This window comes from Monomorium pharaonis, chromosome 1 (genome assembly GCF_013373865.1).
Source record: "Monomorium pharaonis isolate MP-MQ-018 chromosome 1, ASM1337386v2, whole genome shotgun sequence".
Lineage (NCBI taxonomy): Eukaryota > Metazoa > Arthropoda > Insecta > Hymenoptera > Formicidae > Monomorium > Monomorium pharaonis.
In genome coordinates this window covers 11,285,094-11,308,071 of record NC_050467.1, presented here as the reverse complement: position 1 = coordinate 11,308,071, position 22,978 = coordinate 11,285,094, and the positions used below count along the sequence as shown (strand labels likewise).

At 35.2% G+C, this 22,978-nt stretch overlaps 2 protein-coding genes across 2 annotated transcripts in view; both read left to right on the top strand.

The window, feature by feature from the left end:
* LOC105839336 (transcription factor IIIB 90 kDa subunit) overlaps nucleotides 1-22,978 on the top strand; it is a 168,189-nt gene that overhangs the window by 39,815 nt on the left and 105,396 nt on the right. The window contains exons 6-7 of the mRNA XM_036294521.1: nucleotides 20,007-20,156; nucleotides 21,675-21,768. Coding sequence (XP_036150414.1) covers nucleotides 20,007-20,156; nucleotides 21,675-21,768 — 244 coding nt within the window. The remainder of the gene's footprint in view (nucleotides 1-20,006; nucleotides 20,157-21,674; nucleotides 21,769-22,978) is intronic.
* LOC118648201 lies at nucleotides 13,344-15,908 on the top strand. Its single transcript, XM_036294527.1, has 2 exons — nucleotides 13,344-14,480; nucleotides 14,817-15,908. Exons 1-2 carry the CDS (start codon nucleotides 13,778-13,780, stop codon nucleotides 15,842-15,844), a joined length of 1,731 nt encoding a protein of 576 aa, XP_036150420.1. The 5' UTR covers nucleotides 13,344-13,777; the 3' UTR covers nucleotides 15,845-15,908.

Sequence of the window (22,978 nt, the reverse complement as noted above, 5' to 3'; positions counted from 1 at the left end):
ACTTTTATGTTTATCTCGATCCCTTCTATTTTTCTATTATGGGATGGCTACCCTGCATATAATCATATGTGTCATTAGATCTGTTTATATTTAATTATATATATTTAATATGATCACATGCCCATTTTTTCTTAAAAGTGAGGAAAAGAGAGAGGGAGGGAGAGAATAAAGAAGGAAAAAGTAAGAAGGAATATTAGATAATAACAAAGTAGTGAATAACATTGTATAATAATGTTTATATATGTATGTATGTATGTTTGTATTTGACTAGAGACAATTAAAAAAAAGAGAGAAAAATACAAAAAGAGACAGTTCGTTAAAAAGTATGTTTGTTAAGTTAAGATTGCTGTTAAAGAAGAGATTTTTTTATGCATGTTAAAATGTATGTAAAAAAAGTTATGTGTGCGATCGTGTATGCGTGCGCTGTGTGCACTTGCGCGCGCGCGTGCGTGTGTATAAAGGAGGAAACGAAAGAGAAAAGGGGGGAGAGAGAGAGAGAGAGAGAGAAAATTTAAAATGCTTAAGAAAAAAGAAGAAAAAGAGTAAAATACGTAAGATATTTACATGTGAAATTGTTATTGTCAAATTGTTTATAAATTTCTTAAATTTATATCTAACAGCATGAATATTATATGAAATATACTTTTTTTTAGAAAAGAAGAATTTTATAAAGAAAAATTTGACTAGAGACAAAGAGGGAGAAGAAGACCATTAAAAGAAAATTGATAGGAAAAATAGAAAGAGGAAGAAGCTTCTGATGAAGGAAAATTATGTTTTTTTTTGTGTGCCTAATGTTTTTCCTTAGTGTTTTACATTGAAGGTGTAATTCTAATTTATGTTGAAAAAGAGAAAGAGAAAGGAAAGGAACAAGGGAAAGTGATATAATAATTTAATATTATTATTATTAATATTTAAACCTAAAAAAGAAAAAAGGAAGAAAGAAAAAGAGGGCATAAACAGCACTTTGTTTGAAGTTAAAAATTAAATAAAGCAAAAATAAGAGATTGAGCGAAAAAAGAGGAGAAAGGGCGAAAGAAAAAGGATTGCCTAGTAAGCAAGACATTATTAACATAACATTGTTACAATGATGTGATTTTTGTAATATTTTACATTTCTAAGAATGTATTTCTTAATTTTTTTATCTAACGTTATTATGAAAAACATTTAAAAAAGAAAGAAAAGAATAAAATTGATAGTTGCATTTATCGAATGTTGTCATTGGTTTTCTGCAACCTTGATTGATAGTCTTACTGCAATAAACTTTGTGAGAGGCTGTCATCACCATTTATACAAAAGATAATTTGTATAGATAGTTATCTATGTATTATTATTGCAATTTATTTTTAAAAAGTAAAAAGCTAAATAGCGCGCGCCTGTAACGTTCTAGTTTGTATAAACTGTGTCGTACATAGTCTACAAATTATGTATGTGTAATGTACATTTTAGAAATGGCATGGCATAATGTATGACTGTATAATGTACAGTAATGTATATACATATTACGTGCAACAAATTTTATACTAATTATGTATGTACAATGTATGTATTTAGAAACTGTATAAATGTATATATGTTACAATATATAGTAATGTGGATGTTGCAAGATGTTACAGAGCAGTATGACAGGTTGCGCGGCAGACTGTTCAGGGGCATGCGTGATCGGCGATATTATACATACTGACATTACCGACTTTTCGAGTAAATCGCGCGTCTTTCTCTCTTATAAAAAAAGATTGATAGAAATGTGAGCGTGTAGGTATTTAATTAAAAAAATTGTTTCACATTCATATGTAAATAATTATTTATTGCATAGAATTTCACAAAATATGTTCTACGAAAGCACCATTATTTTCTAAACATAATCTTTTTATAAAATTTTGTCGCGTTTTACGTAACATATCAGGTGCAATATCGCGACATGCTTTCTATATTTTTTCTAAATTTTTTCTTAAATTATTGCGGCTCGTAAGTGACGTGTTATATACTTTATTTCGTATAAAACCCCATGCAAAAAATCCAACGGTGTTAGATCAGATGATCACGGTGGCTACTCGTGCAGATCACTATGAATTCCTATCCATTTATTTGAAAATTTATGATTTAAAACTGCACGATTCAGGATAGAAGTATGGGCTGGATGACCGTCTTGTTGGAAGATAATATTTTTTCGAATATTTAATATGGAACATTTTCCTATAAAATTGGTAATGTTTTTTTCAAAAATTTACAATATATTTCTGCTGTGATATTAATATTTTCTGGAAATATATACGGTCCGATAATCAAATCACCCACAATTCCCAACCAAACGTTGACATGAAATCTGCCTTATACGTGCGTTTCTTTTTTGGAATGGGTATTTTCTTCTGCGTAGTGATGCTCGTTTTGACGATTAATGCAGCCGTCACTGTGGAAAATTTACTCGTCTGTCCACAATATATTTCGCACAAAGTAATCAATATCGTCAGCCTGTAAGATTACATGTATGTATTTGTTTATGTCTTTCTATTTATTTTGCAATTTGCTAAGAATTATTAATTTTATATTTTATTTAAGTTTTAGAAGCAGACTTTATTTAGAAGACACGGTGATATGACTAACACGATATAAAAACGTGTCAACAGTAATCATTCGACAAACGAGAATTATTTGCCATGACTTCGTATGTACATTTATAAAGCTTTTAAAAGCAAAACGATAAATACAATTATACAAAGTATACAATTTACCTGATCTAACAAGAGAAGTTATGAAATCGAAAGTTCAGAAAATTCTGAAAAATTATATGCAAGTAGAGCAGTTCATTCCTAATAGGGAACTATTTATCATTTTATTTATCATTTAAAAAAAATCGGTTTTTTTCCTTTCCATGTAAATATCTTCGAAACTATAAAAGATAGAAAAAAAATTTTTTAACAAAAGTCGAACGGTTTTAAGAGTACTTCAAAGTTATAAACAAAAAAAATTTGTAACTTTAAATAATTTTTTATTATTCTATGGACTTTAGTATGGTCCATAGCGAGATCATACGCAATACTCCTACTGCTAGCGTGCGGATTTGCTGAAACGGTTTCTCTTACTCGATTGATTGTTTCTGCAGCGCGATGATGCACATTTCGTGGACGCGTGTAATGTTCCATGCTGGACAAGGCGAGTAAATAGCGTATAGAAAAATCCATGTGCTGGGTGCCGCTTTTTAGTAAAACGCTCAGCGTACAATATTGCGGCCTGCCTTTTATTTTTATGGCATTTGCCATAGATGAGCAACATATTTGCCAATTCTTCATTTGTGTAATAATGTTTCATCATTCACCGCGTTTTCGATTTGTTGTTTGTATCGTTTCACTTAAGGAAATGACCGTCAAACGTTTAAAATTAGACCTTGTTATAAAGAAGGGTAAAGACAGGTTGTGTAGATCTAAGAGAACTGACGTTGTGTATTGCTTGATGTGCAATGGTTGTGGCGCATCCTACATTGGGCAAATTAAACGACAGTTAGATACAAGGATAAAAGAACATCGGAATGATATAAAAAAGAATGAAAGTGAACATTTAGTAGTCAGCAAACATTGGACTAAAAATAATCATGAGTTTGATTGGCAATCAACAAAAATATTATATAGTGAAAAAAAATAGAAGAAAAAGGGAGATTGCCGAGATGTTCTTCATAAAAAAGAATACAAATTCTATAAACTTACAAAAAGATACAGAAAGTTTGAACACCGTATATAATAGAATTATTATCAAGGATGCTTAATGTTTACTTTCTTTACTTTGTTATTACAGTACATTTGTCTTGATTTTCACACCGGTCGTTATCACCGTACTGCAAGCTTGACACTTTCATATATTTTTTTCTCTTGAAAACGAATTAATAAACGGGTAACATGTGCATTACACGACTACAGCATTTATAATTTGCTATTGACGCAGACATGTAAAGTTTTACCAATTTGTTGCGACTATTGTAATCTCGTGATTTGTTTCGTTTCGTCGTGATTTACTCTTAAACTTATTCTCTTTGTAATTTATCAACGTATTCAATGTTACTTATATCGACTATATCGACGATACTTCTATTTTAGAACGTGACTTTGTAATTCGTTTTGGTCCGAATCTATCAAGCTATTATGTCGAATAGTTGCCAATTAATTTTACTTTAACCTGAACAGGACCCAAATTAAGGGTCAAACCGTCGTTTCTGAAATAAACGAAATTTTGCCAGAAAGTCGATTGTTTCAACATTTATTGATGATTTATTATCATTGGTGATTATAAAAGTTTCCTTAGTTAAGATTGACTTATCTGTTTTCTCCGCAATCGGAAGAGTTCCTCCTCGTGCTGCTACAGTTTCGTCGAGAGTTTCGCCTTCCTCCGAGCTTGCTCATCGCGCTTCTCGCGTAACTGCTGGATCTCGAGGAGAACGGCTTGCAACTTTGCGGCCTCCGTTGACACGGGCTTCGAAGCCTGCTCACCATCCTTCCTCCTAGTGACGGTGACAGGCCTCCTCTTCAACAGGCGTAACACTAGGATTAATTTGTGACGGCGTCCTCGATGACATTACTACCGATTGAAGCTCGTTTATTGTTCGTGACTCGAACGAACCCCCAAAATGTTGCGTTCGCTCGGCGGGACCGTACTCTCTCTCACTCGCACACTCCCGCTCGGAATAAAGAAAGACACTCTTTCTCGCGAAACTCTTTAATGAAATTTGAGAATACAAATATTCCAATTTATACAAAAAAAAAACAGAGCACGACCGAATGGATTGACAGGTCCGAGTCAATCTGACAAGCGCGTTCGCGCAAACAACGCAGTTGCTAAGAAGAACGTCGCCTTCTAACACCTTTAGATTTTTTGCATGGATTTTGTACAAGATAAAGTATATAACACATTACATCTACGAGTTGCAATGATTTAATAAATAACAAATACGAAAGACATATCGCGATATTCTGATACGTTACGTAAAACGCGAAAATAAAAAGAGTCGCATTATGTTTAGAAAACAATGGTGGTTTTGTGGAACATATTTTGTGAAATTCTATGCAATAAATAATTATTTACATATAAATATAAAACAATTTTTTAAATTAAATATCTTCCTACGCGCTCACATTTCTATCAATCTTTTCTCATAAGAGAGAACCCAGTACGCAAAAAATGTTTTAATAATATGAGGACAGCAATACCACCTTGATCAAAAAGTTCCCGGAATTCACTTACAAAATTAAAATACAAGTTTATTCTTCAAAATTGATGTTCCCTTCGAAATAATCCTCATCGACTGCAACGCACTTACTCCAGCGCTTGATCTAGTTCTCAAAACATTTGTGGTACTCGATTTTTGGTACGTCTATCAGAGCTGTCTACGACTTTTGTATTATCTCCTCTCGGCTGCTAAATTAACAATCAGAACTGGCAGATGACTTGAACATTTCTTATGGATCCGTTCAAGACATTATAGTTAATGATTTGGGTTTGCGCCGTGTTACAGCAAAGTTAGTGCCGAAAGACCTGAATTTCACTCGTTGCAAATTTCACTCTATTGCAAAAATCGAAACATGCACAAAAACAGATGTACTCAATACTGAGTCACTTTTACAAATGTCAAACTAGGATGCTGAAATTTGGAGGGAATATTGCTGACAGGTGTAATAATCCACAAAAAAAAAGAAGTCAAATTGAGTGACTGAGAGCGGCACACGGTGGTGATTCCGGGAACTTTTGATCAAGGTGGTATTATTAGGTGTACAACTTTGCTTCCGCAGGGGCTCCGCTTCTCCCCCTGCACCCCCTCCCCGTATTTTTCTTCTTTTTTTTTTAACGAGGGGAATGCTTTTTACGCATTCCCTTCACTTCGGGGACCATATGTGGGACTCCCTATCTCTTCCCGGGCTGGGCCTACCCACTAAATCCCTCGGTGGTTGCCTACCACTGGCGTTACGGCGAGTCGCGGGATCGGACAGGTATGCATCGCGGCCTGCCGCGCCTATTGTTCCTCTCCGAGGGGGGGGGGGGGACCCGTCTCTGAGGAGTAGCCGGACGAGTTCGATTACTCCTCTGTCCTATACTATTAGTGGCGTCGAGGCGCAACCACGCCGCCTTGACGCCCCTTCCCAGGGGCTCGATGTGCAAGCGGGTCGTTCACGTCCCCAATCGACCCCCAAGGGACGGACGAGGAAGAGGCCTACGGATTTCTCACGTAAGCCCTTCTCCTCCGCCCTCCCCTTACTCGGCGGGCGAGATCGGCAGCCCTGTCAGACTCCCTCTCCCGCTCCGCCACCTCCTGCGAGATAACAGCCTCGCAGAAGAAGACCACCGCAACCCATGCCTTCTCGCCGTCGATCATGGTCCGAACCACGGCCGGCAGCGAGAAATCCTGCCTTATTGTATTGCTCAGGACACGGCGCGGTGTCGCCCACGCCGGACACGCTTCCAGCGTGTGCTGCACCGTGTTCCGAGCCGCCCCACAGTGGTGACACCGCTCGTCGGGTTTTTGCCTTATACGGTGCAGATACTCACCGAAACAACCATGTCCGGTGAGCACCTGCACCAGCCTAAATGAGAGGGGTCTGTGCGCCCTCGCCACCCGGTTTTTGAGGACCGGGCGGATCGCCATTACGGTTCTCAGGGCCGCACGCGCATGCGCTAAACGCTTGCGCCACAGGCCCAGGGACCTTTCTCTGGCCTGGAGCCTCTAGGCCACCGCCATTTGGGGTGTCTGGGTGATCCCCTCCCGGCAAAGCGCCGACCGCCAGCGGAAGCGATCGGCGAATTCCTCCGCTAAGATCTCCCAGGGGAGTTGCCCCAACAGTACGCACGCCGCCTCCCATGGGGTGATACGGTACGCCCGTGCCAACCGCACGGACAGCCTGCGCTGCTCTCTTCTGAGAGCGGTAGTGCAAGGCAGGCTGACCGCCAAGTCGCCGCTCCACACGGGCGCACCGTAAAGCGCGACCGAGGCCATCACCCTGGCATAGAGGCGGCGCGGACCATCCCCAGACCCCCCGAGATTGGGCATCAGCCTCCCTAGGGAGGTGGTGACCGCCTTTACTCGAGGGGCCAGCCCCGTATTTTTTTCCAACCCAACCTAACCTAACTTAAATATTTTTAATTCGCTATTTGGTCACAATTTTAAATCTAAAGTTGCAAATCCTTGTGATAAAGTACAAGCGTGGACGTCGTTTTGCTTTGTAAGCAAGAGGGGGTTGACTTCGCTGCACGTGGAAAGTTGCAAACTCATCTGATATATTTTTATACTGAATAATTATGTGTTGTATATATGAAACTTTTTTTGTTAATAACTTTTTAACGAATCACGAGTGACAGCTAAAATCTTTTGAAGGTCACTTAGGAGGGTGACCTTGACGACATATGTCAAGGCGAAGGTCATCGGGATGGGCTCCCCTGATCAGTATATTTATTCCCATAGGCACACAAATTAAGAAAGGGTAGGTGCCTCGGGTCAAATACTTTTTGTGACTCGAAAATATAAGTCAACGTGTCGATAGGCCCGCTATAACCCGTTTCAAGTTGTGCGTCCGTTGGTCCAAGTTTTGTGTCAACGAATTGAATTGTTTTAACTTGGGATCGGACCAGGCGCTATCTTTGTTCGGAACGAGGGGAGGTTTTTGAAATTAAATAAGCAATAGAATTATCTAAAAACTACAAAAATTTCTATTTTAACATAAATATACAAGAATAAGTGCTGAAGTCGTGTTTTTCTTTTATTGTAGAGATATCATTGCTTAATAATTGTTGCATAATCGTATAAACAAACATTTGTATAAACAAAAAATAATAGTTTTAATATTGGGTAATATTTGTTCCATAATCGTATGTTTGTATAATAATTTTAATATTGGCTAATGTTTGTTACATAATTATTTCTCTAGCAAATTGGGAGGAGATGAATATTTATGATAATTCCTCAAGCGTGGCGATGGGAGGAAGGAAGAAGTTATTTAAAAAAATCATTGGGGACTATAAAAGGATGATTGTAATAAGGGGTAAAAACAGGAATAACATCTGTAGGAGCGAGAGCATATACAATAAAGAATAAGACTTCGGGATCTATAGCTTCTGGGACAAGGGCGAAATTACGGTAACGCAGGACTGCAGGGTCCGTTTTCATTGGGAACTGTTTTAATAATTTGATTAAGAGCGTTGGGTACCATCATAATGGTAATAACGGGCCGGTGTGGAAGAGGAGGGAACTCGGCTAGGATGTTGATGTCGGAAGGTGCGGGAAAAGGTGGGGGTACCTCTTCTGATTCAGGGGAACTGATCGGAGAATAGTGAGTTGAGAAAGGGGAAGGTGAAGAAAGTGCACTCTTGAAAATTGAAATCCGAAAGTATGAATTGTTGTTCGGACTTTCGAATACTAGGGCCGGAATTCGCGCACCGGAACGGTCAGCCGGACTCTCGAACGGTAGACTCGGAATCCGCGAACCATGACGCTTGGTTGGAGTCTTGAACAGTAGGCTCGGAATCCGCGGACCGGGGTGCCTGGCCGGACTTTCGAACGGTAGGCTCGGAATCCGCGAATTGGGACGCCCGGCCGGACTCTCGAACGGTAGGCCCGAAATCCGTGACCCCCGCCGGAGGAGAAGAGGCCTTTGGATGCGATGTGTGTTCGGTGTACGTAGCGTCCGGATAACCGCAAGCCTGCCTGATTGCCCGTCTTGGTGATTGTTTCAGATTCGACCAGTTACGGTGGAAGAATTTATTTTTCATTATAATTTTAATTTTATATTAAGTAATGAGAAACAGAAACCCGATGAGAATTTATGTTTGGAGACTTACTACTTGTTGAGTCGGTGAGGTTTGATGAGTACGGAATATCATAAGGCTTCGGCGTCGATAGGGCTCAGGTCGTCAGACTCGGAGTTGCAAATGAGTCGTTCGAAGCTGATCCAGAGTTGAGTCGGGGTGGGTGGAGGTTGACTCGTCAGCCCCAATCTCAGAGGAGTTGTAATTTTACTCACTTGAAGTCTTACTCACTTGAGTTCACTAGGTCTCAACTGTCCACTCACAAATATCTAACACTCCGACTTGGCGAGATGCGGAGTTACGCGGACTGGTTCGGTCTCTTGGTACAAGATAGAAAAAGGAAAAAGCTGTTCGCGATCTTGGGATTGCGGTTTTATAGAAAATTTTTTGAAGGGAAGGGTTGAGATGTGGACGGTCTCGCTTTCGGATTGGTAGGCCCCTTCCAAAGCTACCAAATTTGGAGCTTGTTTATTGGAAAATTTAATCTTGGTTACCGATTGCTTTTGATTTTGAGTATAGGAAAGGAAGTCTAAGATTTTCGCTCTTTTTATCTAAGGGACACACACACAAACAAAAAAAGGGTTTTTATGTCTTTTCCGTAGACTATTTGATGAGAAATGTACTTTTAGTTATTAATTGAGCGCGGACCGCGTTTTTGCTTTGAATAACAAATTTTATAGTTTCTGGAGGTTCCTTGTTTGAAGAGTCTAATTTCATCGAGTTTCAACATTTCTCCATTTTTTTATTAGAGTCGGGTACCGATCTAGGGCATTGTTTGAGCATAGTTTGATAATAAAGATAGTTATTATTTTTTATTCTAGACTCAACATTGCCCCAGACTCTCAAAGGGATTAAATCATATCTAACGGTCGCTCTTCGAAATCGTTTACAGATGGAGAAACTAATGCCTTTGTTTGATGGCTGTATCTTTCGATTTATGTATCCTTGAAAATAAAATTTTAAGTTGTCGCTATATCTCACGAACTTGTGCGTGACGATAGAGCGATCCTTTGTAAACATCTCTTGCTATCGGCAACCGTTAAAATATGATTTCTCTTAATTATTTTTCTTAGAAGGACAGCGATGAGAAAATAAAACATTAAGTCCGCCGGACGTAACATTATATTTCTTGAAATTCCTACCATTTTGAAAAGGTTACAGTGAATTGAGGTTGAAAGAAAATTTTTTGTTAAACTATTTTAACCTTTTAGACGGATTCTAATACTTTTTCTAGTAAAAAAAATATTGATAAATGTATTTTAATTTTTCAATACTTTTTACTTAAAATCCGCCATACTGGTTTTCTGAGGCATGAAAATGCAATTTTGACCCCGGAAATCAAACAAGCACATTCAAAAACAGTAAGATACATGGCTTTGGTCAAAACATTTCCAATTTTTTCTATTGAGAATGAAGAAATGAACAAGAAATTGCGTGTCTGTGGGCGTTAATTATAAAGGGTTATTATAATTGGGTTAATTATAAAGATTGCTGACATTATCTCAAGTACAATGTATTTCTTCAAATTTTTAATATTTTAGATTATTAAATTTGAACTCAGCAAAACTGTGAAGTAAAACGAAATTTCAAGGTTTCCTCTGGTTAGCGAAAGTGTAAAAAATCTCTTTTGACATCCTTCGTCAAAATGATTCGTGTTTGCTATCTAGGTAACTATGGTAAATTGTGCTTGATTATGGTAACCTGTGTTAATTTGTGTCTCCTAAAAAAAGCAGTTAATATTTATTTGTTATTATTTACCTGGCCTCGGTTTTTTTTAAAAGAAGATAATGGTACACACACACGCACGCACGCACGCACGTACGCACGCACACACTACATATTTATCATTATGGAAATCAACCCTTCTATCTACTTAAATAAATATTCTTTTTTTTCCTTTTTTCACGTTTTAATAACTCATTTCATAATTATAGCCAATGTCACATGATTTGATCAAATTATCTTTGTGCGAATTTTTTTTTTATTATTTTGTAACAAAATGTCTTGCACGTGCAGTTAAATGCGAAATAACTTAATATTTTTTTAATGCGTAATTACTCAAATTTTAAAATTGTAAATAAACCACATATTATCATTTGCTTTAATTTTGCTCTAAACATTTTTTTAAATAAATTAAATTTCAAAAGTTATATATTAAAGTAAGATATATTTTTTAAAATTTACCATTTTTGTTTAAACTATTCTTTGTTAATTGTTTCATTTTTTCATAAAATTTGAAAACATTTTTGCATTGTTAGAGTCAATGTTTTTAAAAATTAAGTTTTCAAAAATATGTTTTACAAAATTTTTAAATTTAATTTTAAAATCTCATACATAAAAGTTAGAATGTAAGTATGTCTGTATGACGGTGTTTTTGCTTTAAAAAAAAAGCGTAATTATTTATTTTTAAAAATGTACACAGTTATTTCTAAGCCTAACCACTTCCAACAGGACTACATATTTTTAAAAATTTACGGATCTGCACAAAATATAGTTGCGCGAAAATATAAGGTATTCCAGAAATGATGGTTATAACTTTTGGGAAAAATAGGTCTTTTTTTGAAACACCCTGTATTTTGAAAATCCGAATCCATGGCAGCCATCCCTAAAAAATTTGGAAAATTTTGAGATTAGTAGCAAAACATTCGGACCACAAATGACAGAGTAGTTTGCGGACATACGGACATACAGACATCCGATACTACATAATCATTTCTAGGCCTATCCTTGTCCTTGTAACAGGACAACATATTTTAAAAAAATTTTAAATTTAAACCAAAATACTCGCGTGAAAATACAGGGTTTTTTTTAAAATGATAAGCATAACTTAAGAAAAAAATTTGTCCTTTTTTGAAACAACTTGTATATTGAAAATTTGAAACCATGGCAGCCATCCCTTAAAAAATTTGAAAATTTTGAGACCAGTTGCAAGAGGATCGGACCACAAATGACGGAGTAGTTTGCGAACATACAGATCCGGTACTTATATACAAGATGTATGAGCTAAAGAGACAATAAAATGAGTTTTTATGGAAATAAAATAAAAATGTGGATTGTTATAAATTTCCGAATTAAATAATTCGTTATAATAATGCAGAATAAGTTTTTTATCTCTTTGACAGCTAATCCCAATTAGCGTTGTCACATTTTTGACAAGCTCATACTGTATAAAAAACCTCGAATTTGTTATTTTTTTATTTATAAAAGATTTTTTTTTAAATGATTTATTTTGTTAAGTAATTGTTATATTTTTAATGAGTAGTAAGATCTTTTCTGGCAAATTTAAATAGGTCTTCTTTAACCCTTTGAAGCACCGCGGTGCTCAGGATTACCGCAAATATATTTGATGAAGGTATAAAAAATATGCGCTTGTTGCGCTCATACACGCTTAACGACAAATATAATCTTGTTTTGACTTCCCGTTTTAAATGAATTTGACTTGTTTTTATTATATCCATCGTTTCACTATCGATTGACAATGAGACACAATTGTTTGTAAATTCGCTGCCACGGACTTTTAACGATTGTAGTCTCGCCAATTATTAATTTGTTGAGAAGGACCAAATCCCATGGTCGAAACGTCGTAATCTTTTAACTTAATAAAGGAATTTAGTCAATCAGTCGACTACATATTTGTCTTTCTTTGAATTTAATTACTGGCGACAACAATCGATTCCTGTTGATTTTTATAAAAAAATATGCTTTTAGTGCTCTGAAAGTTGTATCTTATAAGTAATTTGATACGGTGAATTTAAATTTGAAGTCAGAAATTGGAATTTTTTACATCTTGTATTCAAAATGGCACCCTAAAATGTTGAAAAAGTACAATGTGTTGCACAAAAAAAATCGCCAAAGTTTTTATATAAGGTATAGTAAAAATTTTCTGATTTGATATTCCTGATCAGTATTGCAAAAAACCTCTGGAGTTTCAAAAATTTTGAGCCTGTACATATCAATTTTTAAAAAGTTCTTATTTTTCCGCCACATTAAATCCGCTATTTTGAATGTTAAAATTTTGATTTTTAATTTGTAATTAACCCCCAAAACTCCCATATTACCACGTTTTAATTAAATCGAAAAATTTTAAATAAAGGGCATAGCGGAATAAGCAGGTGAAATCTGCCCCCGCACTAATTGAGCTCAAATTGATATCATTAGTTGGCACCCTTGAGATGTAAAACTTCCCCAAATATTAGCCACAAAATTGTATTTTTTGGGGAGTTATGGAGGGGGAAAGAAAAATTAAAAAAGTGATTTTCTTCGAAAATGGTTGGACCGATTTTAATGAAAAAAATATATGTTGTAAACATCATTTAGGCAAGTTTAAGAAAATTTTAAGTAATTTTTGTGATGAAAAAAAACCCGATAAAAAAATTTTTGAATTTTTTATGAATTTTTTTAGGGGTGATAGTTTTGAGATACCACTTTTATATTTTCACAAAAACATCTCTAGATTTTCTACTTTAACACGTATTTTTTTCAAATCAATCGAAGTGGTGGAACATGGTTAAAAATAATAATTCACACCGCGCCGCCGTGCCGTGCCGCCGCGCGCCGCGCCACCGTGCCGCCGTGCCGCCGTGCCGCCGTGCCGCCGTGCCGCCGTGCCGCCGCGCCGCGCTCACGCTGCATAAAAGAGTGAGGAGCCGGGACTCGTAGAACGGACCCGATGTCTGATGAGCGCCGATTAGCTCGAAGCTCGATCGCCTATCCGCTGAAAACTAAACAACTACGGCAACTTCATAAAAAAAAAACATCGTATTGTTGCACATGCAAATGAAGAATATACAGGGTGTGTGAAAATTCCGAATATAGCGCTTGTATAGTTTATGATTTATATAATATACATCTAAGAAGAATAAAGCTTATGACTGATGTAAATCCAAATAGAGAACAGCAAACGTATACTTGGATTACGACAAGGCATTTGTTGTTATTATTATTCATATTATATATTTTCTGTAGTTTTTTATTTTTGTTGATTATTTTGTTTTATTAAAAAATGACGTCCAATGTGCACTTACAGTGTGCTGGCTGTGACATTAGTGTAAAGAAAATAAAAGGTAGAAAAAAATTAATACTCAACGAAGAGGAAGCAACTTCTTTTTCTAGTTGTTTAGAAAGAATAATATCCGTCAATGACATTTTATGCCGTAGGTGTCGGCTTTCTATTTACAAAAAAAAGAAGTCTGAGAATGATTCAAAATTAGAGATTAATAAAGATCTTCCTTCCTCCGAATTAACTTCTGATCCGATATTCGAAGTTCAGATAAAACCAAAAGAAGCCATGCCTGAAGTTGAATATATTGAAATTCCTATTCAGAGGACACTTTCTACGCATAAATATTGTTGCATTTGTTCTTCCAAAATAAATCTTACAGTAATTCCGGAAGAAGCTCGAATGCAATCGTACATTAAGAAAAAAATCTATATACCGGTTGGTAATCGGTGTTGTACAAATCACTTAATAAAAAACCGAATTTTTGAAGAAGATCTTAATCTTCTAAAGATATACTCTAACACAACAAGTCTCACTGGGTTAGAGTTATCCAAAATGATGGAAACTCTTTCCATTAAATGTGATTCTACATTATTTAACAAAGTCGGTGAATTCAATCTTTCAGAAAAACAGCTTGATGTCTTTACCGGATTAACTTGGGACAATATTATTCAAATAAAAGATATGATGATATCATTAAGAAATAGTAAGTCTCGTTCAGTAATTCAAGCTCTGGTTGTGTTTCTTTTCAAATTACGTACGGGAAATTCCAATAAAATGATAGCTTCCATCTTGCAATTAGAGAATGAACAATCAGTTTCAGATTATTCTCTGAGCATAATCAAGTCCTTTGAAAATGATATTTTACCATTTCATTTTGGCATACATGCTGTTAACAGAGATAATCTTATTCAAAATCATAACACGGAAATAACAAGAAAATTATTTAATGTTCATGATAATTTATTTTTGATTTGTGACGGTACTTACGCCCGACACCAAAAAAGTACTAACAATGAATATCAGAAGAAATCTTTTTCAGGGCAGAAAAAAGTTCCCCTCTGCAAACCATTCACTATCTGTACAACTGACGGATACATTGTTGATATGCTCGGACCGTATCTTGCAAATCAAAATGATGCGGAAATATTGAAAAACATAATTCAAGATCCAAACGGTTTATGTAAGTTGTTAAAAGAAGGTGATACTTTTGTCCTTGATCGCGGTTTCCGAGACATAGTAGGTGATTTAGAGAAAAGGAAATTTACAGTTTTAATGCCTGCATTGAAAGGAAAACAAAAGCAATTGTCAACAAAAGAGTCCAATCAGTCTCGATTTGTCACTAAAATCCGCTGGGCAGTTGAATCAGTTCATGGAGTGCTCAAACAAAAGTATCGTCTTTTAGACCACAAAATTGACAACAAGTTGATACCAAAAATTGGAATTTATTTTAGGATTGCATCATTTCTGAACAATACTTTCGGGAAAAGGTTACAATCTGATGTAGAAATTGCGAATGAAATTGTACAGAGGATGCATGACCAAAAAAATACGGAAAATACTTTGGCTATTGAGGCTGAAGAAAAAGGATGGTTTCGCCGAAAACTCCTTTTTCAAAGTATAACATCGAATGATCTTTTGGATTTTCCGGAAATGACTGAAAAAGATATGAAAATTTTATTTACCGGTTCGTACCAACTTTCTCAAGCCGTGTCGTATTTGGCAGAGATGATAGACAAAAATGGCAAATTAAACATAGAGTATGTTAAAAACGAGAAAAATGTTCTTAAACTAAAAGTTCCATCCCGACATATTTCTCGTACAACATACAGATGTTTCTTGCGGTACAAACCAAACAGTATCGGAGTTTCCGGTGTAACTCATTATGTATGTGAGTGTGCTAATGGCAGACGAACTGTTGGTTGTTGCTCGCATATTGCCGCAATAATATATTATTTATCATATGCAAGATATTTATCTGAAATTTTTAAACCGGCAGAAATACTTAGCGATATATTTAAAAAAGATAATTCAATCCCAGTGATTGAAAGTGATAGTGAAGATGATTAAAAAAATTCTCTTCAGTTAATGTGAGAGGCGAGGGGACTCACATTAAAAAAGCACCCCGATGATAAATAGATAATGTGAGAGGCGAGGGGACTCACATTAAAAAAGCACCCCGATGATAAATAGATAATGTGAGAGGCGAGGGGACTCACATTAAAAAAGCACCCCGATGATAAATAGATAATGTGAGAGGCGAGGGGACTCACATTAAAAAAGCACCCTGAACATACGGAATTTAAAAACGTACTGCAATCTCCTCGTGATAAACTGCCGAAACTATAAGTTTTATAGGCTAACTGCAGACGTCCTGGAAATATTATATGTATTATATTTTATATTATTATATTATAATTTTTCTTGGCAACTAAACATTGCAACACTGCAACTAGTACGTAAATTCAACATGACAACAATCACCGTGCGCGGTCACCCAGCCGGCGCGGCACGGCGGCGCGGCGCGCAGCGGCACGGCACGGCGGCGCGGTGTGAATTATTATTTTTAACCATGTTCCACCACTCCGATTGATTTGAAAAAAATACGTGTTAAAGTAGAAAATCTAGAGATGTTTTTGTGAAAATATAAAAGTGGTATCTCAAAACTATCACCCCTAAAAAAATTCATAAAAAATTCAAAAATTTTTTTATCGGGTTTTTTTTCATCACAAAAATTACTTAAAATTTTCTTAAACTTGCCTAAATGATGTTTACAACATATATTTTTTTTATTAAAATCGGTCTAACCATTTTCGAGGAAAATCACTTTTTTAATTTTTCTTTCCCCCTCCATAACTCCCCCAAAAATACAATTTTGTGACTAATATTTGGGGAAGTTTTACATCTCAAGGGTGCCAACTAATGATATCAATTTGAGCTCAATTAGTGCGGGGGCAGATTTCACCTGCTTATTCCGCTATGCCCTTTGTTTGCCATATTGGACTGCCATGTTAAATTTTGAAATTTTGACTCCAGATACGTAATTAGCGTGAAAATTTTTATGTATTGACATTTAAACATTCATCCAGTCGGTACTTTGGTGCGGTATAGAGTTAAGGGGATGCTGGACTACCTCTGAAACTTGCTCAGGGTCGATAATATAGTCATTTGTTTACATTATCAACAACATTTTATTATGGATTTTTTTATAGATTTGGAAATCTTTTCTAGAATTAAAGTAACATATTAATATCAATCTGTAAATTGGATTTTATATCAAAAATAAAAAAAAATTTTTATATTACTCTACTTGTCGACTTTTTACGCGTATATAACCTCAATTTTTGTAACGCAATTTTATCTCAATTAGACATCAAAATCTAAATTTCGATACTTGATATTGTTTGTTCCTGTCGTCTATCAGTCTATGAATATGAATTTTGTAAGTACAAACTGTGGATTTTTAATATTAAGCAAACATTGTTATGTTTGCTTAATATTAAAATGTTGATATAACCGCAAATTAACATTTCTTTTCCGTTTTTGGTATAAACTTTTCCATAAACTGGTAGTAATGCGTACACTTTCTCTTTAGAGAAAAATTTCCAAATCTATAAAAGAAATAAAAAGATATTACGATTTAAAAATTACTTGCTTTTTGTCAGTAAAATAAACGTCTATAGCATTTCCTTAAGCACCCATGAAATCTGGTTCTATATGATAGCACTATTTTAACCGGTAAAATAAATTAGGAGTTTAGTCATTATTTTTACTGAAAAAAATCGATGTTACTCGAAATTTGACTTGTTGATGAATGCATTTTTTTTAACGAGTTAAATTTTGTTTAATTGTGTGATGGAACTGACAAGGGAACGCCACACTTTTATAAATTTAGATTGCTTTTAAATTGGTATTTATTGATAGAGCATGATTTTAAAAGTTTTTTTATTAAGCCGTTTACATCGGTTTTTCCTAGAACTCGAGAAAAAAGCCAGTAAAGTTTTGATATATGTATACAGGGTGAAAGTTAACCGGCAGCCAACCCGTAATAGAAAGATAGACGGAATCGAGATAAACATAAAGGTCTAATATTGTCTTGGGTTAGGTCCACCAATTATCGAGATATTAATTCTTCAAATTATACAAATGAGAGCGCGTCGTGGAAAGAGCCGAGTCGCTTGAGATGTAGCGCGGCCCACTGTGTCAAGCATTGGCTGCCGGCGCCGGGCGGAAGGAGTAGAAGCGGCGCCTGTGCTTTGTCGCCCTCGCGTTTCGTCCCACCGCGGTGGCAGCCAATGCTTGACACAGTGGGCTGCTACAGCTCGAGCGGCTCGGCTCTTTCCATGGCACGCTCTCATTAGTATAATTTGAAAAATTAATATCTCGATTATTGGTAGACCTAACCCAAGATAATATTGGACTTTTATGTTTATCTCGATTCCGTCTATCTTTCTATTATTCTATTACGGGTTGGCTGCCGGTTAGCTTTCACCCTGTACATGGAACATTCCACGTCGACTGAGACAAAGCTGCCCAAAATTTAACAGAAAGAAACATTTGAAGGCTCAAATTAAACGTATTCTCATGTACTTTTGAATGCAATATGGCGTTGTTAAAAAATTCAATATGGCGGTCAATACGGCGCTCATATACCCTCCATGAAATGTCAAGAGAAAAATAGTCACGCCCAAAAGTTTAACGCAACAGAAAGGAACGTTTGAGGGCTCAAATTAATCGTATTCTTATGTACTTTTGTATGCGTTATGTACTTTGCATCGAATTTCTTTACACTAGATTTCCTTTAAACTTATTATTCAAGAGCTTTTGAGACCTCTTATCATGATTCTAAATTTAGAATTTCAAAATTCAAAGCGTTAGATCGATTTGTATCGTGGTCTTATATTCTCCAGTATCACAGGAGAAGTGTGCAGGAAGGTAAAATGTTGGAAAAATGTAGGAAAGCAAAGGGTCGGAACGGAAAGCGTCTTACACCAAGAGGAAAAAAAATCACCTTCCATGGAATGGTAGTTTGTATCTATATCATAACGTTTTTCACATAATATATTCTCATAATGTAGAAAGCTCTCTGCGTTTACCAGAGAGTTGAGACTGTCTTTAATATGAATATTCGACATTTTACTTTCTGCACACTTTGCCTGTAATGCTGCAGAATATAATACCACGATACAAATTGGTGTAACGGTTTGAATTTCGAAACTCTAAATTCAGACGTCGATCAAAGATCTCGAAAGCCAAATAAAAGGAAATCTAAAGAAATTCAATGCGAAGGCCACGTTGCATACAAAAGTACATGAGAATACGATTAATTTGAGCTCTCAAACGTTTCTTTTTGTTGCGTTAAATTTTGGACGTGGCTATTTTTTGTATGAGGCTTGACATTTCATACGGTATATGGGCGCCGTATTGACCGCCATATTGAATTTTTTAACAACCACATATTGTATTCAAAGGTACATGAAAATATGATTAATTTGAGCCCTTAAACGTTTCTTTTTGTTGCGTTAAATTTTGGGTACAAATCTGTCTCAGTTGACGTGGAATGTCCCAAATATATATATATATATATGTATCAATACATATCAATTTGAAGGCAATCTAATATTTATAAAAGTGTGTCGTTTCCTTGTGAGCTTAAAAGTATAAAAGATGTTAGATTAATTAAATAGGTTAGCTTCAGTTTTTATTAAAATTGCAATTAAATTGCATTATGGCAGCTGTACATTAATCCTAGAAGACAAATGTGAGGTTTTTTGTACCTCAAACGAAATTTAAACTACGCTTCTGAAGTAGTCATGCTATTTGTTGAGATCATATTCAGCGGTGAAAAACCGGAAGCTTTTTGCTGTACTGTGGGTTCTGTGGGAAATAATTTATCAGAATTGATAGATTTTTTTTGTTTTCTAGTGTTATACGTAAAAAAAGTTAATACTTTGACGATTTGAAGTCCATACAGACGAAAAAAAAAAAATCCGCGCGTGTTTTTGTTTAACAAGATTTGAATAGATTTAATATAGATTTAATGTATTTTCCCCAGTGCTAAACTTTAACTGGAATTTTCTCAAAAACCGTCCGTTTATGTCAATTTGTTTACATTTTTAACATATTTTTTCTTTTTCAAATAAGTTATGCTTTGGTATTTTACAGTTGTTATCTCGTTGAGGTAAAATAAATTATCTAAATTTGTATTTCTTATGACAAATTTATGTTTCAGATCCTTGCTTATACATTTTGAGGTTTGCACATAAGCTTGAGTTTGGTGATAAAATTCATGCTGTATCTATGACAGCTTTGAGAGTCGTTCAACGAATGAAAAGGGATAGTATTCATAGTGGTCGTAGGCCATCCGGTCTATGTGGTGCAGGTAAACATTTTATGAATTTTGATAATAGTTTGTAAATAATAATATTATGTTTACATGGTGCGGTCCAAAAGATCCCGGACTGAATTTTTTACCGCATTCCTACCAACGCCATGTGCCTGACCGCGATTGAACTATGTAGTTAAAACCGTTTCTCACAAGAGTGCAAATTGGTGTTGGTGTAGTTGCAGTTATTAAGACAGAACGTCTTATACCAACTGTTGTTGTTACTGTGTGTCAATGTCGTGAGATGGATGTTAAGGAGGAACAACGTGTAGTGATTAAATTTTGCTGTAAAGTCGATTTTTCGGCTACAAAGACTGTTTCAATTCATTCAGAAGGCTTACGGTGATGCAGCATTAAGTCGAACAACAACTTTTGAGTGGCACAAACGGTTCCGAGAGGGTAGAGTCGTGTCAGAGTACAGTCAGTGAAGGACGACGAACGCAATGATCGGTCCACAACAAATCGAACCGATGACTGTTAATGCAGAATATTATAAAGGTGTGTTAGACCGCCTAATTTCGCGCATTCGATGAGTTTGTCCCGCCCTGTACCGCACTCGTGATTTTTTCCTCTTGCACGACAATGCCCCGGCGCAGGGGCATTTAGCAGCAATTCGACAGTTTCTGACTTAAAACCAAGTCGTAACATTGCACCACCCTCCATACTCGTCAGATTTGTCCCCCCCCCCCCTCCCCCGACTACTTCCTGTTCCCGAAGTTAAAGTTGAACTTAAAGGGTGCAAGATTTGATACAATTGAAGAGATTTAGAAAGCCGTGATCGACCAGCTAAACAAGATTTCCTCAGAACACTTTTCTAACGCCATGAAGAAGATGGAAACACGTGCTAACCTATGTATTGCATTTAATGGATTCTATTTTGAATAAACAGAAAAAAACGCGCCTTTTTTTTTTAGTTTTTATTGCCCTAGTCCGGGATCTTTTGGACCGCACCGTGTATTATACATGTATATGTACATTATTGTTTGAAAGTTTTAACATGATTTTTCTCGTGTCTCGTGATAAGTTAAGTAAAAGTAAAAAAAATTATAAAAAACTAAAACAATTGTAGTGTTTAAAAAATGCATTTTGAAGAAGAAGGATAGAACTTCTATCTGTATTTTCATTTTTGCACTATTTTCTTTTTTTACATAAAATTAAAAATTGATATTATTTAATTTTTTTGCTTTAAAACATAGTTTGATTGGTATTATCAAAAATCTATAAAAATTATTCTAAAATAATTTAATATAATTATTCTAGTGTCTAATATTCTAAAGTAGTCTTTGTAAATTTTAAAATACTTTATTTAAAAGGTGGCATGATATCTCGCAATGGAGTCAAATCTTTTGTAAGTGTAAAAACTCATTTTTTCGAAAATGGTTTTTAATTTTAAAGAAATTTACTTTATACTTTTCGTGAAATGAGAAAAAAATTGGAAACATGCTAAAACTGTTGATAGTTTGTAAATATGATATAGTATATTGCATATATAATATAATATTTGTTTTGCATTAGCTTTATTAATAGCTGCACGTTTACATGAATTCAACCGATCAACTGCAGACATAATAAAAATTGTTAAGGTCCACGAATCAACGCTACGTAAAAGGTAACATTTTTTAGATAATTATTTATAGATATCCCGCCAATATAGATGTAATTTTAATAAAATGGAAAGTAGCAGATTGATTTTAAGAATTATCACTAATGCAAAAGCTACTGCTAATAAATTCTCAAACTAATGAGCAAGTAAATATTTCTAATCAAAACGGATACTCCTCTAATCTTGCCTTCATTGGCTGGATTAGCCACCGATCTTGCTATGGTTGACTGGACAATCTTTTAATCTAGGAATTGAATTTGTGTTTAGATCTCTTGCCTTCATGGGCAAGACATTTTAGCATAAAAAGCTCGATAACTTCGAAACGGTTTACTTAAAGTTAGTCAAATTATATTGCTTTGAAAAGCTTTCGAGAAAGTTCCTACAGGAATGCAATAAAAAGTGGAGGGTTTCATTGCAAAGATTCAAGGTGGCTTTGTCCTAACAAAGCGACGCCATCCAAGGTCAAACTTATGGCGCCAATAAATAGATCTTTTTACATCTTACAACTTTTGAAACAATTTTTTATGAAATTCTAATTTTTTGCGATACGAATTCCATATGTTCACCCGATATAAACAAAGGGTTGTTTCGACCTTTAAAATTGCTTCTCCACTGATAAAAAAAGATTCGTGTCTATTATTTTGCATAGTTTTACAAGTGTACAAAGTTTTATTAGAATCCGTGAGTAACAGTTGGGTACCTTCCCTTGCAAGTTTCATGGAAATTAGTTGAATTTTTAATTTTATTCCTGCCATATTGAATTCACAATTTTGAATTTTTAAATTCTGATAAAGGATTTGTAATTACTCCAAAAACTCCATAAAAGTATTATGGAAATTGTTCGAATTTTTAATATTAAGTTCATCATATTAAATCCACCATTTTCAAAAATTTGACCATGGATTTGTAATCAGGGTCCGAAATTGGCACTTTTTTCTGGAAAAAAAAAATTTTTTTTTAAAACAGCAAATTTTGGGTATTTGTTTATTTATAGCAAGTAAATAGATACAAATTTGTAATCATATATATTTTTTAAACATATTTTATGGTATCCCGAATTATCAGAGAGCAAAAAATCGACCTTAAAAGGTTAAAAAATCGATAAAATAATTAAAAATTGGATAGATCTTCGTGGGTTACTTAATGACACTGCTTTTTTTTAATCTTTTGCAAAGGGTTAAAAAAATTAGTGCTCGTGCAAAGACGTAATGATTTT